The sequence below is a fragment of the Battus philenor genome, unplaced genomic scaffold (genome assembly GCF_028537555.1).
Source record: "Battus philenor isolate CCGP_79_NKW_IND1 unplaced genomic scaffold, ilBatPhil1.0.hap1 SCAF_27, whole genome shotgun sequence".
NCBI classification, from domain to species: domain Eukaryota; kingdom Metazoa; phylum Arthropoda; class Insecta; order Lepidoptera; family Papilionidae; genus Battus; species Battus philenor.
In genome coordinates this window covers 11,016,829-11,037,088 of record NW_027181690.1, presented here as the reverse complement: position 1 = coordinate 11,037,088, position 20,260 = coordinate 11,016,829, and the positions used below count along the sequence as shown (strand labels likewise).

The 20,260-nt window shown below is 34.1% G+C and overlaps 1 protein-coding gene across 1 annotated transcript; it reads right to left on the bottom strand.

Moving 5' to 3' along the window:
• Positions 1 to 200: 200 nt before the first annotated feature.
• LOC137925480 (facilitated trehalose transporter Tret1-like) lies at positions 201 to 18,945 on the bottom strand. Its single transcript, XM_068768926.1, has 8 exons — positions 18,816 to 18,945; positions 12,369 to 12,598; positions 11,143 to 11,463; positions 10,318 to 10,444; positions 5,416 to 5,490; positions 3,465 to 3,682; positions 2,388 to 2,570; positions 201 to 455 (listed from the first exon to the last, which is right to left on the bottom strand). The coding sequence occupies exons 1-8, from the start codon at positions 18,874 to 18,876 to the stop codon at positions 201 to 203; spliced, it is 1,470 nt and encodes a 489-aa protein (XP_068625027.1). The 5' UTR covers positions 18,877 to 18,945.
• Positions 18,946 to 20,260: the final 1,315 nt, after the last annotated feature.

Below are 20,260 nucleotides of genomic sequence, written 5' to 3'. Positions count from 1 at the left end.
CTATACATAGATCTTTCGCTTTACAGTAATACAGTTTTAAATAGCCTATATTGAGCATCTTTTGATGAACTTTGCAAGGATGTATCACCTTGTAAATGTTCGTACAGTTTGGTTGAAACAAAATACCATCGTTATCCTAATGGAAGTAAATATTGTAAATACACTAGCGCGAAATAAAACTGCAAAAAGTTTCTATTCAATTATTTAATACTACTTTTGTTGTCTTTAACTTGATTCTTTTTTAAAAATAACAATTGTATCGCATCCACTGATAGACCCTTGGTTTCTGGTAGACAGAAATGACTGTAAGCTGCACCGATCAGACAAATCCCGGAGAATCCGTAGAAGACAGGACCCAGACCAAGTAGCTCTACCAGCGGGTTGAACACGATCAGCGTCACAAAATTCATTATCCACATGCACGCCATTGACAGACTGTTACCAAGGCCCCGGACCTAAAAGAAAAATCTAATATATAAAATTCTCGTGTCACGGTGTTCGAACTTGAACTCCTCCGAAACGGCTTGACCGATTTTTACCAAATTTTACATGCGTATTCAGTATATCTGAGAATCGGCTACTATCTATTTTCCATATCCCTAAGTGATAAGGGTGGTCCACCCCTATATTTTATTTTTAATTTTTTTAGATAATTTTTTTGGTTTTTATTTTATTATGGTACAGCATACAAAAATACATACAAACCTAAAATTTCACTCCTCTACGATCAACCTTTATCTTACATTTGTTAATTAAAAACTTTAATTTTTTTTGCAAAACAACGTTTGCGGGATCAGCTAGTAATTTTATAAAAAACATGTAATCACATATAATAGCACTGACTCCTTTACAGTTATTAAAAGTGTAGAGTATTGTAATTAGACTAGAAACAGTGTAAGCTAGAAACATATACTTAAATTGTTACACGGAAAATTAGTTTTTTTTCCTATATTTTACACCAGCTATTATTGTTACATGTGCTAGTTTAGAAATATATATTATACATTAAAAATATATATAACTAATACAGAATAATCTCCTATGGACGTAATTATCTATTCTGATAGATATCGAAAAAATCGTTTCCTGTCCACTTGCAGCGATTTCTTTATCCAGTTTTTTTTTTATTCTTATGGCCTCCGCTATTGGAGGCCTCATGTACCCCTAATTAGTTGGCATCAGGGTCTTTGTTTACAATTAAGTTTTTCAGATCTTTCATCTTTATTCTTCACTCACTGTCATTCTTCTCAATTTCTTTTATCCTTACCTTATTTCCATAACAATATCTTTCATTTTGTTCTTTCATTCCTTCTTGCTTTCATCGCCTTCCTTCCATCATCTTGTTACTCTTAGGTGGCTAGGTACATTTTTTTTATTCTTTATTTTGTTATTGACTTATTCAATTTTTTTATTATCACAGTTTTCATTGGGTTGTGCTTTCTTAATACATTACTACACTTTTGTTATTCTATTTTCCTATTATTAATTGACTAGTTATTTTATGTGCAGTTTATTAGGTACCTACTTATTTATACTCTTTTGTTTCTATTAACAGTGTCACTCACCACCCTACGAGCAAACGATAGGAATGATGGGCGAAGGTTGTCGTCGCCCATCATTAAGGCGATGCTCTCTAAATCTATCTTTAACTTTACCTCCGTTTCCAGGTCACTGCGCATCCTTGCATGTGTGGGACAATAGGCCACAAGGTGGGCCACGGTCTTTTTGTCGAGTTTAACTACAATCGGTTGAATGATGGAATCTTTTGGAACCAATAGTCGCTTGACTGAACAATGTACACCACTCACTGGCACAAGAATAGCAATTCTTCAATCTTCGTACCCATAAGGTTCTATAAATCTCATTTTTTTTCTAGTGGAGGTTTAACTATCTATACCTTACAATGAACGTCTATCAGCTAACATCACAGGTTTTATTCCCGGGATACAATCTTAATTTAAACTTCGTGCATTAACTTATATGTACCAAAATACCACACTACTATTGCAAAACTATCTACCAAGTGTGGCGATATTTTTAGACCTATGCCTTACAGTGGCCATCTGTCAGCTACCATGTTGATATTGAAGTATTTAACAGATTGATAAGTTGATATTGGTAGCCAGAAGGTCATGAGTTCAATTCCCGGGATCCTATATAATTCACATAGTGTAATAATTATATAGGATTACCACTAATCACAAATAAGATTCCACAGTATGTGAAGTAGCATCCTCTGCGTATTATAATACTACACTGTGATCATCAACCTGTCTGCCAAGCGTGGCAATTGTGGTATATCCTCCCTTAGATATCATTGGGGGTGGACTATTCTAGTCTACTCTTACTACTTCTCTCTTTTCTAGTCTTACTATTTCTAGTCTTACCTCGGGTAAGAATACTTCAGCGGTCAGAACGAACGGAACAATGGCTGCTCCAAGGTTGTATATGAAGCTGTATGTATAGATGATGACTGCGGTACACCAGTGAGGTCCCCAATGCAGGTGCAGCTGGAATCCCAGCAACAAGTTGCACACCGCTGACCCGATCGAAGTGATTGTCATCAGTGACTGAAATATATTTATTCTCTCTATTATCTCTTTTTTCATTTTACTAAAGCCTTTAGCAGGCTTTATTAAGACATTATTTTCTTCCTACATTATTATATTATTTAAAAAATTTATATTAATAAAAATAAATTACTATTTAGAAATATATATACAATAATATTATTAAAAAAAGAGCTGCGCGGACCATTTTCAGAGAGGTTTTTAATAAACCTGGTAAATTTACGGTAGCGTTACAATATATCTATATATATATTTTATTTGTTCGAAAAAGCATCAATCATCATCATTCAAAATTATTTATTAGTATATTTATAATAAAAACATGGTGTTAATACAAAGTGAAAAAAATTAAATAAATTAAGAAAAGGACCAATATTTAGCCACTTCCGCACATGCAGTGGTAGTCGTGCAACAAAGTGCACCGCCCGCCAGCCCGCTGATAAATTCTCATGTGGCAAACAATGCGAATTACACAACTGACACCGTTAAATCACTCAACACGTGTTTCACCCCTTCTCCATTGAGTGAGACTCAATGCAGTCTCGGTGCACTTTGTTGCACGACTACCACTGCATGTGCGGAAGTAGCTAAATATTGGTCCTTTTCTTATTTAAGGTGGACTTCCGCAAAATAACACCTAATTCCATTAAATTAAATAAATTATTCATGGAAGATATACGTATCACTGTTGTTATTATACATGAAATAGTGGTAAATGTAAAAAAAAATTATTGCGTCAATAAATTACTTCAGTAAGCGAAGTAGGTAAGATGATTTAATATACAGCGTGATTGAAAATTTTGTATATTATCATTACGTCTCTAAAGCTTTTCAATCACCCTGTAGGTTGCGGTATAAACAGCGAGAATTCAGTTGCGAACATGATTACCTTACCTTTCTTCCGAATTTATCCACCACGAAAGCGCAAATAACGCTCGCCGATATATACGTTACTGCTAATAGAATAGAGGATAGATTCGGTTGCATCGACGGTACGGCTTCTTTGAAAAGAGGTTCTGCATATACTTGAAGGACAATAGAACCCATGAGTATAGTCAGTGACATGACTATTAAAACGCATAACAGGGCCCGTTTCGATGATTCAGATTTCACTAGAACAAAAATGAAATTCGTTATTTCACTGGTTGACATATACCTCTTACATCCAGTTGGGAGGTTTCCATCTCAAGATCTCTCTCTAGACACCTCTATATTGTGAGTGTGATCTCCAAAACCTTAGAAGGTCCAGTTACCACATGTTCTGCACTAGTTGGCCTTCTCTTTCCAATTCTATTAATTTTCAAAATAGGTTAAATAAAAATAAATGAGGACACCATCGTTCTCACTAATGGAAGAAAAATCCTACAGGCCAGTGTTTTTGGATTATTGCAAAAAAATAGTAAAATGTGTAATGAATATAAACAAAAGTAACACATCTAAAAGCTTTAAGGTTAAAAAAATATTACATTGATCTCCTATAAAATCAATCACTCTTATTAACTTCCTTAATACAGTCAGGGGCGACTCTAGCTCGTGTAGCGCCCGTGTGCAATGAAACCCTGGCGCCCCCTAGGCCTAACCCCCTCCCCCCGCTATAACTATTGTCTTTTCTGTCGTAACAAGAAAGTTTTTTCATATTCCAACAAGCTATTTTATAAGTAGGTATAGCTTACAGTATGGTATTAGTTACGGCATTTCTTCTTATGACGGCAGAATAACACTCACTGTTTTTATGCTTCTAGCACATCTCTGTTGCGAAACTAAGCGGCGAACCGCGATAGTTTATGTTTCGTCTTGTGTTTTAAGTTTTATGGGCAGCGAAATAGAAGCGAATTATGTCGAATTTCTGTTTCGCTGCATTGCACACCCCGCACTATAGGTTAAGCCGCCCCTGAATACAGTTGTTGAAGCTATTTTTACTTAAACTATATTATTAATGTAAAAGATATTCACATAAGATATTTAAAGTGTTTTAATTTCATAATTTTTATTACTAGATTTAAAAAAAATACCAAAGAGCATTCGTGTATTAATCTTTAGTACACTGTAAATATCTTCACAGAAGATAGCTATCCTTGGTCAAGAAGTAATCGCCTCAAGGCCTTTTCAATTTTTTCTAAATATATAACTTTATATCATAAACAAAATATATACTGTGATCCAAAAGTAAGGTGTAATTGTCATATAAACCCCTAGGCCTTAGGAAGGCAGGTAATTTTTTTCCTAAGTTAGTTTTTTTTCCTATAACATTTACCAAGCGTCTATTTTTAAATGTTTGAATATAATTTGATTTCACCCAAGCCATTTAAAAGAATGTTTTTTCACCTCAAACCCGTCAAGTCTCGATTGGTCGATGTAACTGCATTGGTTTTAGCATTTTTTTTTTTGCCAAAAACTTGACTTATATCTTTCTACAACCACAGTATTTATCTGATTTGGCTTCGTGCGACTTCCGGCTATTCATCATACTCAAAAACTCAATACTAGGAGGTCGTTTTGAAACGATTGAGGAGATAAAAACCTAATCAAAGAAGATCTTGAAGGCTTTACCGGAAAAAGACTATTCCCACAGTATTGAAGCAAGGTATGAAATTGATTTAGAAGTATAGATAAAGATTTGACATTTTATAAACAAATTCACCTTACTTTTTGATCCCAACGATGTTACATGAAGTCTCTTTGATATTCTTTTGCCTGTATTTCTTCGGTCAGAGACATTTATTGTTCGAACGATAGATGACAGATTCAACTTGACCTCATGTAACCCATAGAATTTTGAATTTGGAACCTCAAAACTCTACTAGTTGATACACATTCTAATCCAGTAGTAGAAAAAAATACGTACTTAAAAATTTCCACTGCGACTCATTCTCCTGTATTTTAATTTCTTTTGTATCCATCAATTCTTCCATTGCCGGATCTGTGAAAGAATTGAATTTTAATTAATCTGTTATGAACACGATTTTGGATATTAAAAAAAAAAATATTTTGAAATTTTGAAAAGGTCATAGGACACAAAACATCGATTGACATATATTATAAGCCATCATCATCCCAATCGTGACAGGCCCACAGCTGGACAACAAATTGGTTAACAGCGACCTGCATCCAAAGTTTTCCCACCATCTAAATGGTCTCATGGTCATCTTTCAACCTCATGGAAGTACCGCCTACGCTGAACTTACCGCTTGCATTGTCCGTCATCTCTATTTCAACCGTAAAGACCCCTATACAGCCTTCCTACTGTCTTTCCAATAAACCAATTCACTGAACTAAATCTGTTACAATCATTCTTCTCTAAACTTTTTCAACATTTATATGATCTTGTAAAGAAATCCCAAGCTTAGCCTTTTTCATGGTGCTTCGAGCGACTAAATACATATTGATATCTAATATTTGTTATGTTATTTAACAAAGAATCAAATAAGGATACAATCGACAAGGGTTTAGAATAAATTTAGATATAATATCTAAGGCGTATGGAATAAAAAACAACTACGTAAAGTCAAATTTCACTTAAGATTGGAAACCGAAACGTTCTGAACAGTTCCTCTAATCATTTAATATCGAAACCAGCTATATCCATCACAATTATCATTTAAATATTCATTTTAGAATCAAATATCATTTCTATACATGCTTATAATATATATTTATTAGTGAATAGTCTGCCGATGTGAAAAATAAAGTCATTATTCGGTGTATTGTGTGGTCATTTAGATAGCTTTGAAGATGAATGTAACTTATTTCTAAGCAACCAGTATAAAGTAATCAATCTGATATATGATTCACTAATTTATCAATACCGTTATCATTTCAGATGTATGACATTCAATAGTACGCATAGGACTCTCTCAAATAACTGGTGGTGCAAAAGTAATGTCATAATGTGAATGGTTCTTAATTTTTACAAATAGCAAATAAATGCTTTATTGCTTATTTAAAACTAATTATTTATATATTTAAATTATAAATGTCTCATTACAGTGAAACTTGTGCAGTATTTGTAAAATTTAGGGCACTTTTTCATTTTGACATTACTTTTGCGCCATCTTAAAATTCACTCAGAAATAGTTGGAAGCAGATCATCTAGTGACTTCCGACAATTATAATAAGGTCGTATATCCATTATCTGGGTGAATATCTTACAATATGCTTATCGGTCTATGGTTTTCACTCCAGAACCTTAGTAACTTCTATGAGAACGAACCAGAAAATAACACTAAAATTATTTTAAATAGCTGTGCGGATTGATGTCTTGAAATATCACTTGACAAGCCACATAGCGGGCATAAAATACTCCAATATTACTTAACATATAGGTAAGTAAAATATATAATAATATATTTTGTTTAAACCTTCAAGACTAAACTCTCGACAGTATTCCAGAATTATTAAATCAATACATAAACAAATGTGGTTGTCTAAATAAATGTTGTAGTAGTTTAGAATCATAGAAGTAAAGAGAGGTTATATATCCAATCAAGTTAAACACCGTTGTATAAAGTTATCCGTTATAGTGTTCCATAAGGAACACTAACACAGAATATTTGCATATTAAAGGTACCAATTCACGATTATTCATTGGGTTCGCATGGATTGAAACCTATAATCTTAGATACTTTTGTGCCATAATTAAAATATTACAAAGTATTGCACAACAGATAATGATTCGATATTCAAATTCAACTGTACTTATATATCTATAATGGTTTATTAAATCAAAAGAACATTTATTATAATGATTTTGTAAAGAGTTTATTAGAAAGAGTTGAATCATAGCATCCGTTGTAATTATATAAATATTAGCGATTATAAAATTGTGAAATTTATTTTTAAAGTCTATACAATCAATTTTTTTGTGCGGTGAAATTGAATTGCATGAAAACAACTAAATATGGGTCTGTTTAGGTTTTGTTGCAAAGCATAGGCCCCAAAGATATTTATGGAAGGATATGTCACAATCGCCACGCTTGGAAGGCGGGTTGGCGATCGCGGTATTGTATTATAGTACGCAGATGATGCTTCTGCCCAGCCTCGGAAACTTGTCTCTGAACTGTAGCAATCCTATATAATGAATGCACAAAAACTGTATCGCGGGAATCAAACCTGTGACCTCCAATCGTAAGTCACAGTCTCATATCGCTGAACTACCACTGCTTTTATCGCTTAGTAGAATCCGCTTCAAAAAGGTCTCTTGAATAAAATGACTAAAAACATTACAAAATGACTTAAAATTTATATAACGTGAGTAAGAAAAGGACCAATATTTAGCCACTTCCGCACATGCAGTGGTAGTCGTGCAACAAAGTGCACCGCCCGCCAGTACCAAACACAGAGGCTACACTAGAGATAGCACTAATCGGTGTAACATAACTCCTGATGCCCCGTGGAGGGGTGAAACACGTGTTGAGTGATTTGACGATGGCAGTTGTGTAGTTCGCATTGTTTGCCGCATACGCATTTATCAGCGGGCTGGCAGGCGGTGCACTCTGTTGCACGACTACCACTGCATGTGCGGAAGTGGCTAAATATTGGTCCTTTTCTTACTTAGGATGGACTTCCGCAAGGTAACGCCTGATTCCATTAAATATGATATAACGTGATCATTATAAAATTAAAAAAATATATTCTAACTCGAAACTGTAACATCACTGTCCTACACAAAACAGAAGGAAAGATAGGTATAAAATTAAAAAAAGACCTCTATCATATACAAACAAACCTCTATTCCGACGAGACATATATTACAAGCAATATATAATAAATAGATTTAAAAAACTTTTAAGTTAAACGGTTTTTTGATACCCATATTGTGGTGGTTGTGGAAAAATATGTACCTAGTCCGCCATATTGGAACGTCGTCCATCTTGAATTTTAAATTTTTACATAATCATCGTGTTTTACTAGTGTAGCCCTTTCATTTGATACCAATATTGAGGAGGTTAAGGAAAATGACGTAATCCGCCATTTTGTATCGGCGGCCATCTTAGATTTATAATCTTATTGATTTAATTATATTGCATTGTCATCTAAATTAAAAGTGTGTACCAAATTTCAGATCAATCTGACAATGGGAATGTGCTTAAATTTCAATTTCTAATTTTGCCCCCAATAAACAAATTCCGTACGGGTCGAACTAAATAAAACCGTTTAAAAACAAATAAAACATTCAAAACCCTTATAAAGTGTAGTAATTTGTGTTAAATATACACATCGCAAATAAAAGAACAAAGCAGTTGTAAAGATAGTTTATGGTATGTAAATAAACATTTATAATATGTCGTAAAATGCATTAGCCATGATATTTAAATCATAAATCTTAAACACATGAGTATTATTAATTGGACTATAAGATGTCAATGACTGATATCTCACAAAAGTCATTTAGTGTCTCATATACCTTTCAAATGTCTTTTATATACAACCTTCTATCTTTTTTTTATTTATAATACTTTATATATATTTTACGTACAACGGTGAACTTAATGCCGAAGTCATTCTGTGAGGTGCAGGTGAAACTAGTTGATATCGCTTTACCAACTCCCCTAGCGATACCCACTTATGTTCCTTATACAATAGAGCACTATGTCTATTAAACTTTAAAAAACCTTAAAATTGTTATGACACCCTATGTAACATATAATATTTTTATTCAAATGAAATTTAAACTCACGTCGAGTCCGGTTTTGTATTGCCATCCTTAAAATTACCCCCTTTGGGGCATAGGCCCAACATTGGGAGACAAAATTGTGGTGCATGCAATAACAAGCTGTCCCATAGTTGGTATGATATTGAACAAGAAGACAAGGTGAAAAGTTACACCGTCATATTCCTGATGACAGACAGAGAGTGCTGTCATATCTTTAAGCTATTGTCACAGAATTGTAAAGAAAGCGAAACACTAGGAAAGGTAATAAAAAAATATATGTAATATAATAATAAAATGACATATAATAAAAGATAATTATAACGATTCTTCAGCTAACAGGTCTTGTACTTTCTTTTCAAATTAATATCGGTTTTCTGACCCTGATTTCAGATCGACATGGTCGTCTTTAGGACGCCTCTTCCTGGTCTTAAGAGAGATACAGGTGAAGTAGGAGATGCAGATGGAGTAGAAGATGCAGGGGGATTAGGAGATTCAGGTGGAGTAGTAGATACAGGTGAAGTAGAAGATGCGTTAGCTATGAGAGAACTAGGGTGGATTTTTTTCAAGTTACATGGAGGTTCCACCTGCCGGAATAATAATTTAAATAGTTACTCCATAATCGCGTGACTAGACTAAAGTGAATCATGACTATAATAGTCGTGATTCACTTTAGTCGTTTATCAATAAGACAACTCTCTATGCTTGAAGTGTGACTTCGGTCAGGATTGACGAGTTAGAAACTAGGCAACATATGAAGGTTCAGGTGTATCAGACAACATCTCGATTGCAGGGTCATTGAGAAGAAATACCTCAGTCTATGCTATTTTATGACGAAGAATTAGAATACCGTGTTCTTATTAAATACGGCAGATTTAAACCATCAATAAATGTAATAATAGCAAATAATTACATATCTATAAGAATATATATATGTCAAGATACTTAAAAATACTATAACATTGTTATATGTAAATATTTACAAGTCTTACATTTATACGCATTTACGATATTTACATTATTTCTACAAAACGTTATGCCAATGTATATTAAATTGTATTGCATTGTGATAAAGCTGAAATTTAAATGGGGACTTACCGTTCTCTCCTTGAAGTATCTGATCTATTCTTGGATCCATTTGCATCTTAATCTTTCTTATCTCTACTTCGACCTCCTTGGATTTAGCTGGTACACGCCTGTAAAATGCCAGTGACTCTGCAGCCTCCTGAAAAGGACATTTGATGTTACAAAAATGTTATTTTTAAAAAAATTGGTAATATAATAATCTAATATATAAAATTCCCGTGTCACGGTGTTCGAACTTGAACTCCTCTGAAACGGCTTGACTGATTTTTACCAAATTTAATATGCGTATTCAGTAGGTCTGAGAATCGGCTACTATCTATTTTCTATACCCCTAAGTAATAAAGGTTGCTCACACTTAAAAAAAAATTATTTTTTTAACTAAAATTTTTTGTATTTATTTTTTTATGATACAGCATACAAGAATACATACAACCATAAATTTTCACCTCTCTACGATCAACCCTTATTTTTTATTTGTAAATTAAAATATCATTTTTTTTGTTGTTTTGCAAATTCGTTTGCGGGATCAGCTAGTTGATTTATAAATCTATATGTACATTGAAGTAGAACAAATGAGCAGTGGTATACCAATGGTTGAAGAATGAGGTTCGATTCTTGGGATACAATGTTACATAATTATAACTTTGTTCATTAATTACACCAATACCTCACTCACTAAGCGGGCCGGCGGGCGGTGCACTTTATTGCACGACTACTGCTGCATGGTGGAAGCAGCTGTATATTGTTCCTTTTCTTACTTAGGATGGAATTCCGCATAATAACGCCTGAATCCATCAGATACTGATGATGAAATAAACAAAATAGATAAAAAAGTACCTTTTCCTTCCCGATCTGGATGAGGTAGACAGGGGATTCCTTCAGGAACATCAGCATGATGAGATACAAGATCGACATCGCCAGGTGAACATACGTCACCTGGTAGTAAGTTAGCTGACCACCGATTATGTAAGAGAAGAGGAGTCCAGCGAAGTAACCTGACACGGTCGTGGACGCCAAACCTCCTCTGATAGAGTCCTGGCATATCTCCCCGATGTACACAGAGGACACAGCCTGTCCGGCCGCGCCGAAGCCTCCGAGACAAACCGCTGCTATTACAAGTGGAGGCCACCGTGTGATCGATATCAGGCTCCATGAAATCTAAAAAAGAAGCCTTAGATTAACATATACCGTCAATATTTTTAAATTAATTTCTATTAGTATTTATAATTTTTTTATTACATTAATCACCACTCTTATTCACATAGACAAAATATTTATTAATACAGGATGATTATTTAAAAGTTTTAAGAAGAGAATGTTTTTAACTTTAAAGTACAGCACTCGGCTATATATATATATATATACAAGTATCATTAGCGATAAATATACAAGTATCATTTGCTTCTTTTGATAATTATTTTTATTCTTTGTATAAAATACACCAATTTCTCTGTTTCAATTTTCCTAAATAATTAACTACATAAACATAATGTGAACATGTTTTTTTTATTTTATTTTACCCCAACCTAGAGCCACCACATATAGAAAAATTGGTGTATCTTATACAAAGAATAAAAATAATTATCGAAAGAAGCAAATGATATTTGTTGTAACAGCTCCTAATAGATACCGTATTTTGTGCGACAGAGATAACGCTCTACGGAGACGAAATTATCCGATTGTCTCTTTCCAAAGGTCGATGTGCAATATTTATCGCCGAGTACTGTACTCATTCTATATTGCATTGATTTATTTAACTTCTGACAGTAGAAAGTCTGAAGGAACATATTATCATCATATCAGCAGATAGACGCCCACTGTAAGGCCTAGGCCTCCCTTGAAGATCACCACGATGACCGGACTTGCGCTGCCCGCATTTAGTGAATTCCCGTTACCTTAACTATTTCATAGGTCTACCTAATGGTGGTCGCTTCTACCAGTTTATGGTTATCGGTGCAGGTACAAATAATATGTACATATATATATAAGATAGTCTTTATGTCACATTTTTAACATAGTAAGAACATCTTTATTTTACACTACCAATAATTATATATACTTACCACGTAAGGCAACCCATATAACATAGCCGAATATTTCCTTCCGAATCTATTCACGGCATATCCGCAGAATGGGGTAGCCAGCAGGCCCCCAACGTTGGTCAAACTGCCCAGCAGAGATATCTCCATTGAAGACATCGGTGCGGACAATACCGTCTCGTTGGACTGGAACATTTCCACGGTATATGACGGCCATGCGTATATAAACCCTGTGAGGCTTGTTATGTATGCGACTGAAAGAGACAGAAATTATTGGTTAAATTATAGTTTTCACATGTGTGAAAGAGACGGCATTCATCTCTAGAAAGTACTCCGGCTGCTGAATTGAATGACTTGTGAATCAAATGAATGTATGAGAGATTCCCAATACAGGGATCTTAAAAAAAATGTAACAAAAACTTGAGGTCTTAAATTGAAATGTGTTCCAAATCTCTTAATAGAACGTCTATCTGAACGACATAAACGCTCGGCGATCGCCCTTATATATCTAATTATTCAATCAAAATCATTGACAATGACATAATGTTATGTTCACATGCAGCTAAGCATCAGTTTTTGGTTGAACTTCTGTTCTTGACGCTTCCGTATGTATACCTGGGGTCAGTCGAACTAGATAAGCACAACTTTGAGAGAGCCAAGTCTTATTTGCAGATAGTGTTCTTTGATAATTTACTTGTACGAAAGAGCAAAATTGAACTTCTTTACTTTAAAAAGATGAAAGCTAAACGAATTTGCGGTTCAGCTTTAAGCAAACTGACAATCGATTAATAAAGATAATTGATTCTATGTCGCACATGCACGGATGCGCAGTGCCCTAGAGACTGAAACAAAGCTAAAGATAGACATAGAGAGCAACGCCGTTATGATAGGCGACGACAACCTTCGCCCATCATTCCTATCTTTCGCTCGTGGGGTGGCGAATGATACGGTTGAAAGAAATAAACTGTATAGAATAAGGTACTTAATAAACTCTAAACAAAATAAATTGTTAACTAATAATAAGAAATAGAAAAAGAAATCTGTAATAAAGAATTAAAAAAGTAAAATAAATGTGTAAATAAAGATAAAATAAATGTAAGATGAAATTAAAGAATAAAAATAAATAAAATGTACCTAGACACTTTAGAGTAAGAAGATGATGGAAGAAAGGGGAGGAAAGAAAGAAGGTATAAAAGAGCAAAACGAAAGATATTGTGAAGGACGAAAGTAAAGAACGAAAGATATTATGACGCGTGAAAGAGAGTGATAAATAAAGAAAAGACTGAAAACAATTATTGAACAATATCTGATCCCAAAAAGTTAGGGGTACGAGAGGCCCCCAGCAGCGAGGGCCATTAAAAAAAATTATTGATTATATGTATCTATTTTACTAGCTATCCGCCCTCTTGCTTCGTGGCCCGCTCGCCTTTTGTGTACAATTAATACAAAAGACATACAGTAAAAAAAATTGCGTTTTTTTTTCAATAAATATCCTCTCAAACCTCTCGCAAGGGGAATTTTCTAAAATCATTTCTAAGCTGATTTCTACCTGATAAAAGTCATATATAAACTATATTTGAAGTTTCTAAACCTTATTTTTTCAAACATATCGTGATGATTCATTACATGTGTTTAAATCTCTTATGTATGTAATAATATATTTCAGCGCCTGTTTCTATCTGCTAGCAATAGTTCCCAGAGACAATTATGACTCTCTTTTATAAAAATGAAACATTTTATGGTACATATAAGGAACTTGACATGTTATGTCGGTTCTGAATTCAAATCAACGTTCCTAATTTGAATTTAAACGCGAATATTATGGCCGTACTGGTCAGTAACGGAGCGGGAATAATACAGCCGTGAGTCGTTACTGGTAACACAGTTTTGTCGTAAACCTTCATCTTAAGGAATATGTGATGAGAAACTATTTTATAGAATCCCAACGCTACTCGGCTGATTTCGATTCGATGTTTGACTTCTTTGTCTAAAGCCTTGCAATGCTTTGGCGTTCACCTTCGAAAACTAAACTCCTCTACTTACTTAATCAAAATTTAAATAACCAATCCTGATGACAAAGCTTGCTTTAGAAACTACCTGACCCTTTGACAGTTCTACGTCTTTATTTATTTATTTTTACTCGCGACGAAAATTTATAGCAATAAAAATTTCTAAAAATATTGCTATTAAATATATAAAGGCGCTTGATACCAAGACCGGGGGTAAAGTATAGAAATATCAATATACCACTCGTATTTTTCATGTGAATTACAAAACATCATGCATCCTTTTTCAAAAACGAAAGAAAAGAATCCAAACAATTGACGTAATTTTATCTTTGGATTAGAATATGAAACTCAATTCTCCCAGTCCTCAATCCTGTGCCATTCAGGATAGCCCGTCTCCAAGGACCTGGTATGCGCTAGTCACACCTCCCATGGAACCCTCGTGGTGTGACAAAAACGTGGTCTCCCACTTCTAGCATCATTAACAAGATCATGCTCGGAATTTCTGTACAAGATCAAATCAGGAATGAGAGGATCTGTAGGTGGAAGAAAGCTTTATATAGCCATGCCAAGTGGAAGTGGCAGTAAGCAGGTTACATAGCCTCCAATGGCGTCTGGGACCTTGGTATTCATGAGTGGACACCATGATGAGCAGATGATCTTGCTAGCATCATCCAAAAATCCGGTATGCCGCTTTTAAATAGATTTATTCTAAATGTAACATTTATGCTCCGTATTTCTGGCCAGTACAGCCATAATACTTTTACGTTAAATCATTCTTAGGCGTTTTGAAATTCGAACACCGATTTGAATTCAAACGCCATCAGTGACGCGGTCGCTGCGGTTGCGTTAGGTCGAGTAAATTGTAATACTGTTTTTATATATATGAATACACTATCAATCACACTAGTTGGTCGTCTTCCTCTCCAACTTTCTCTACTAAATCTACTGACGAAGTCTTTGTTGATACGTGGATATCATACATCTTAAATAATGCTAATATTTAACAAGAGTTAGTACTGTCATCTTGTTTCTGCGGGGCATAGCTCCCAAGGTTTTTATAACAGGTTCAACAACTCCACTTCAGAATGGACTTGATTGGTTCCGCAGCAGATATGGTAACGTCTATCTCGGTTTCCGTAGTATACTGGGGTTCCGTACCCAATGGCGGTTCCGTTTGGAATATTTAATGGAATCAGGCGTTACCTCACGGAAGTCCATCCTAAGTAAGAAAAGGACCAATATTTAGCCACTTCCGCACATGCCACTCACACACCCCTCCACGGGGCATCTTCAGGAGTTATCCTCCTGAAACACGTGTTGAGTAATTTGGTGGTGGCGGTTGTGTGATTCGCATTGTTTGTCGCATTCGCATTTATCAGCTGGCTGGCGGGCGGTGCATTTCATTGCACGACTACCACTGCATGTGCGGAAGTGGCTAAATATTGGTCCTTTTCTTACCGTTTGGAATATACATATTAGTAAAACCAAATGGTTACTTGTATATCGATTTGAATAATGTTATATAGGCTCTATAAAGACGTGGCATTTCTTGAAGTGAGTCGCAAATTGAATAAAGTAGAAGTTGTGCTGTCGGTTGAGGCCCTCGGGTTGACAGTTGTGCAAAAGCTACACGTTGTCATTGAACCCGGAACTACACACTGACACTGCACCAACCACTGCATCACAAGAATACGTTATCTCTTCAACTGCGACCTCATTAACACAACAGATAAGAATAGAATTCGCTTCTGTTATATCATCAATAAGTATTGTTATAACAACTCCGATAATAGAAATAAATGTCCATACAAGAAATTTATACAGGATGATTTATGTGTGTAAAAGCTTATAGAGGCTTGTATATATCATTAGCTGAATTAATAAATATATATTCAACTCTTTCAATCACAGTGTATAAAATGATCAGTCTGTAATAGGTTTTTTTTTCTATTGAAATGCCTCTTCTGGCAGTACGAAAGGAAAAGGAAAACAAAATTTGGAAAATGCTCTTTCTTACGATATTAGATTAGATTAGATAAATCCATTGATTTCTAGAATATATATTTAACTATACATTCATCCTAAAGCTTTTACATCTAGAACCAATCCCTCTGTATAATAATATATTGTTGCAATATTTTATGAACTCTTTTCACATAAATTGCCTTAGTCAATGTTACGAACAGTTTTGTTCTGTTTTGATTGAATGTTACTTATTTTCTTGGTACAAATCCGTTAATTTTCCTTTCATTTAAATTAATATCGTGTAGTAACAACTATACAATTTGCCGAAATGCCTTTCGAACTTCGCGTGACGTATATCAAATTACAAAAAGTTCACTAGATGGCGCTGTAATATAATTAGTATCAATAAAGCTGCATATAGTTTCAAGTATCGCTACTAGATGGCGCTGTTTTCAATAGTCACTCTGGCAAGTAATTGGTTTGATAATACATAAAGAAACCATCACTTAAGAAGAATAATGTCAAGCTTGCACTCAACTGACTAATTTGGAAACTTCTATAGAGCTTTGGGAAAAACTCTAACTAATTTTTTATTTCAGAGATTTGTCTTTACGTATGTTTATTATTGTTTTTATCTCTTATTCATTAATAAATTACCATTTAAATAAAGAACAGTTCGTTTCTTACCGGCCAGATCTTTTTTTTAAGAAATGACCACAAATACTTCGCGCATATAACAGTTGTTAGTTTTACACTTAACTATTAAATAAAGTCACTACGTAATATGTAAAATACTTTTCTATTTCTTATAAAATTCTTGAAGCAAATTTGCATTTATATAGATCGATCAGTGAAGTACCAGCTCGAAGATTTGGACTTCAAGAGACGAGACAAGAGGCAGATTGGTAACGATGTTTTAATGAGTTCTAGGCTTCAGAGCTTGGAGCATCAGCGTGAATTTTCCAGTGTGGTGTTCTATAGACTGCATTTTGGAATGTACAGCGGAATTACACCAAATAATTCTTCCATCTCCTTTCTTTAGTCATACAACAAGAAGAATGGATTCACATCCGTACACGGTTAAAATTCCTAAGCGTTTTGCTAATACTTTTATATTGCGAACAGTCGAGCGCAACAACCTGCCGGCTTCATAGTTTTCAACTATAACTTAGGAGTCTTCAAGACAAGAGTGAATAGGTATCTTCTAGTATATACCATCGTAGACCTCGTCATCACTTAAAATAAGGTGAAACAGAGCTCAAATACTTAAAAAAATAATTGAAAACTCGTGACTTATCAATATATGCAAACATACTTGGAATTAGAATCATACATATAAGAAACAGAAGATTTGTATTTTGGCGACGAAAGAGTAAGCAAGAAAAGGACCAATATTTAGCCACTTCCGCACATGCAGTGGTAGTCATGCAATAAAATGCACCGCCCGCCAGCCCGCTGATAAATGCATATGCGGCAAACAATGCGAATCACACAAACGCCACCGCCAAATCTCTCAACATGTATTTCACTCCTCCACGGGGCATCTTCAGGAGTTATGTTACACCGATTAGTGCAAAACACAGAGTCACACTGTGTCACTCAGTGTTTGGCACATTTGGTGGAGTGGAACACTGACCACCACTTCTTGCTTAGGATGGACTTCCGCGAGGTAACGCCTGATTCCATTAAAGACGAAAGAGTAATTACTGACTTTCTTGTAAGGTTCTTCCAGGTAGAATCAAGACTCCGAACTTGACAGAAGTATATAGAGAAAATCTAAACCAATGATACTATATATAAATAAATGTTTAAATGAACATTATATGAATGTATTGAAGGTGATAAGCGAAGCCTATTTAGAAGAATAAATATACTCTTCATTGTTTCAATTGAAATGTGACAGACAGTGTAGTTTGTTGACATAGTTGGTCAAAATATAAAAGATTTTTTTATTTTTATTATCAAAATTATAATAGAAGTAATCTAACATGTTACATATAACTTTTTATTATATGTTTACTATACGTATGTGAGATACGGACATAAACAGAACAACTTGCAAATAAGATAAAGTATGTTAAAACAATATAGAGAAGCGAAATAGGAAACTAAAAGAAATTAATTTTTATTTTTACATAACTTAGAAACAATTAAAGTGGAGATAGGGTATATGATGAAATAGGAGAAGAATAAACGGATAAGAATATAAACAGATTTGTATCTACGAGACTTTAAGAGATATAGAAGTAGAAAGAATAAGACACCAATCCATGAATGCTCATAGCGAAAGATATAACGAAATGGAAGGCTTTAGAAGAAGGCTTTTATCGGATGGCAAAGTAACAGTATTTAAAGATAGTATTTATTTTTAAGGCAGCAGTATTCATTTTATTTTCATTGTTAAAGATATTTTTAGCAATAAAGGATATTTTATTTTATTTATAGCATAACACACGAATAATAGATTAACAGGTAGATATATAAAATAAACACTAACTTGCAAAAGCGGAGAATGATTGTACTAGGAGAGCAGAGGTTTTGATTCGTTCGGATCCCATTTTTCTCTCACTTTTCACAGCACGTGTACGCTTCCACTAATATATCTCATCAATGGCTTTAGCTGTCGCATCTGGATCTTCAACTACATTGTTATATACAACTCGTGTCTATACGCAGTTGGATTATGTTTTTAACTAGGGTAACAACACGTTTATAGTTATCACAAAGACAATTAGTCTGTCTGTATTTAATAAATATAGTGCAAATGTTTACTGTCAGGATAAGTCTCCTCCATAAATTACAAATGTACGGGTCTGCAACAGATGAGAAAACGTTACTAATCTAACAATATCGATTTCGAATCAATATAAATGATAAACCCTTGACAATAAATTGAAAGTGTCAAAGAATCAACTACCTAACACTTAACATGCTTTAAAAATGAAAATTAACTGAAAAGAAGAGAACGAAATGATGTCAAAAAAACTTTTTTATTCGACCGGAAAGTAATGCCATTTCTGTCGACATATTTACAGAAAAACCTATTGATTTTTACCGCTCCGACATTGATTTGTATACTAGATGGCAAAAGGTTGTTGATAACGAAGGTTAACATATTCTTGATTAGAAATAAAAACTTGTTAAAAATTTTGTCGTGTGAATTTAACTTAAGAAAGCGACATTACTTTCTGGTGTCTCTAATATTTGTGAATGTTTATGAATTCACAAGTGTATAGAAGAAAATAGTTCTAGCGGTTGTAAGTAATTTATAAAGGTGAGATATATCTGCTTTTTGATTCTGATAAAACCACTTTGTACCATTTAATCCTACAAGAAACGTAAAAATATTCTTCGTTCAACATGCTATTTTGGTGCAAAACTAGTCAACAAATTCAACGCTAAAATAAGCAAGCTTTTTATTAAGATATTTATTAGGTATTAGATTTATTTAATAATTTGTTAATTTAACAGTAAATCTCTATGACATACTGCAAGATTTAAGCCAAGTCAATGTTACAAAATATCTCTGGAATAAGCTTCCAAAGCCAATAAGGATATCTTCACAAACCACCTATACGAATGACTGGTTGACTGACTGAAAGAGGAGTAAAGAAATAAAAAGTAAGATCTGAAATAAACAGAAATGACGTTCCCTGTTCCTAAACGATACACCTTTACGGGCTATTAGCTCTGTCCAACATACCCGGCGCCTCTTCCTACAACCCCAAGAAACCGAAATCTGCACGTTAAGTTCGTAAAAAGATAAAAGTTATATCTCTATTAATTATCAATATTTATTTACTTAACCCTAAATAACCTAGAGTTTCAATTTTAATACCAATCTTTTAAACCGCATGTTCACATTACTATTAGTTTTTATTTATAGGTTGGTTCTGCGTATTTTTCTGTTGTATAATATTCTTTCCAACGAATTAAAAAAAA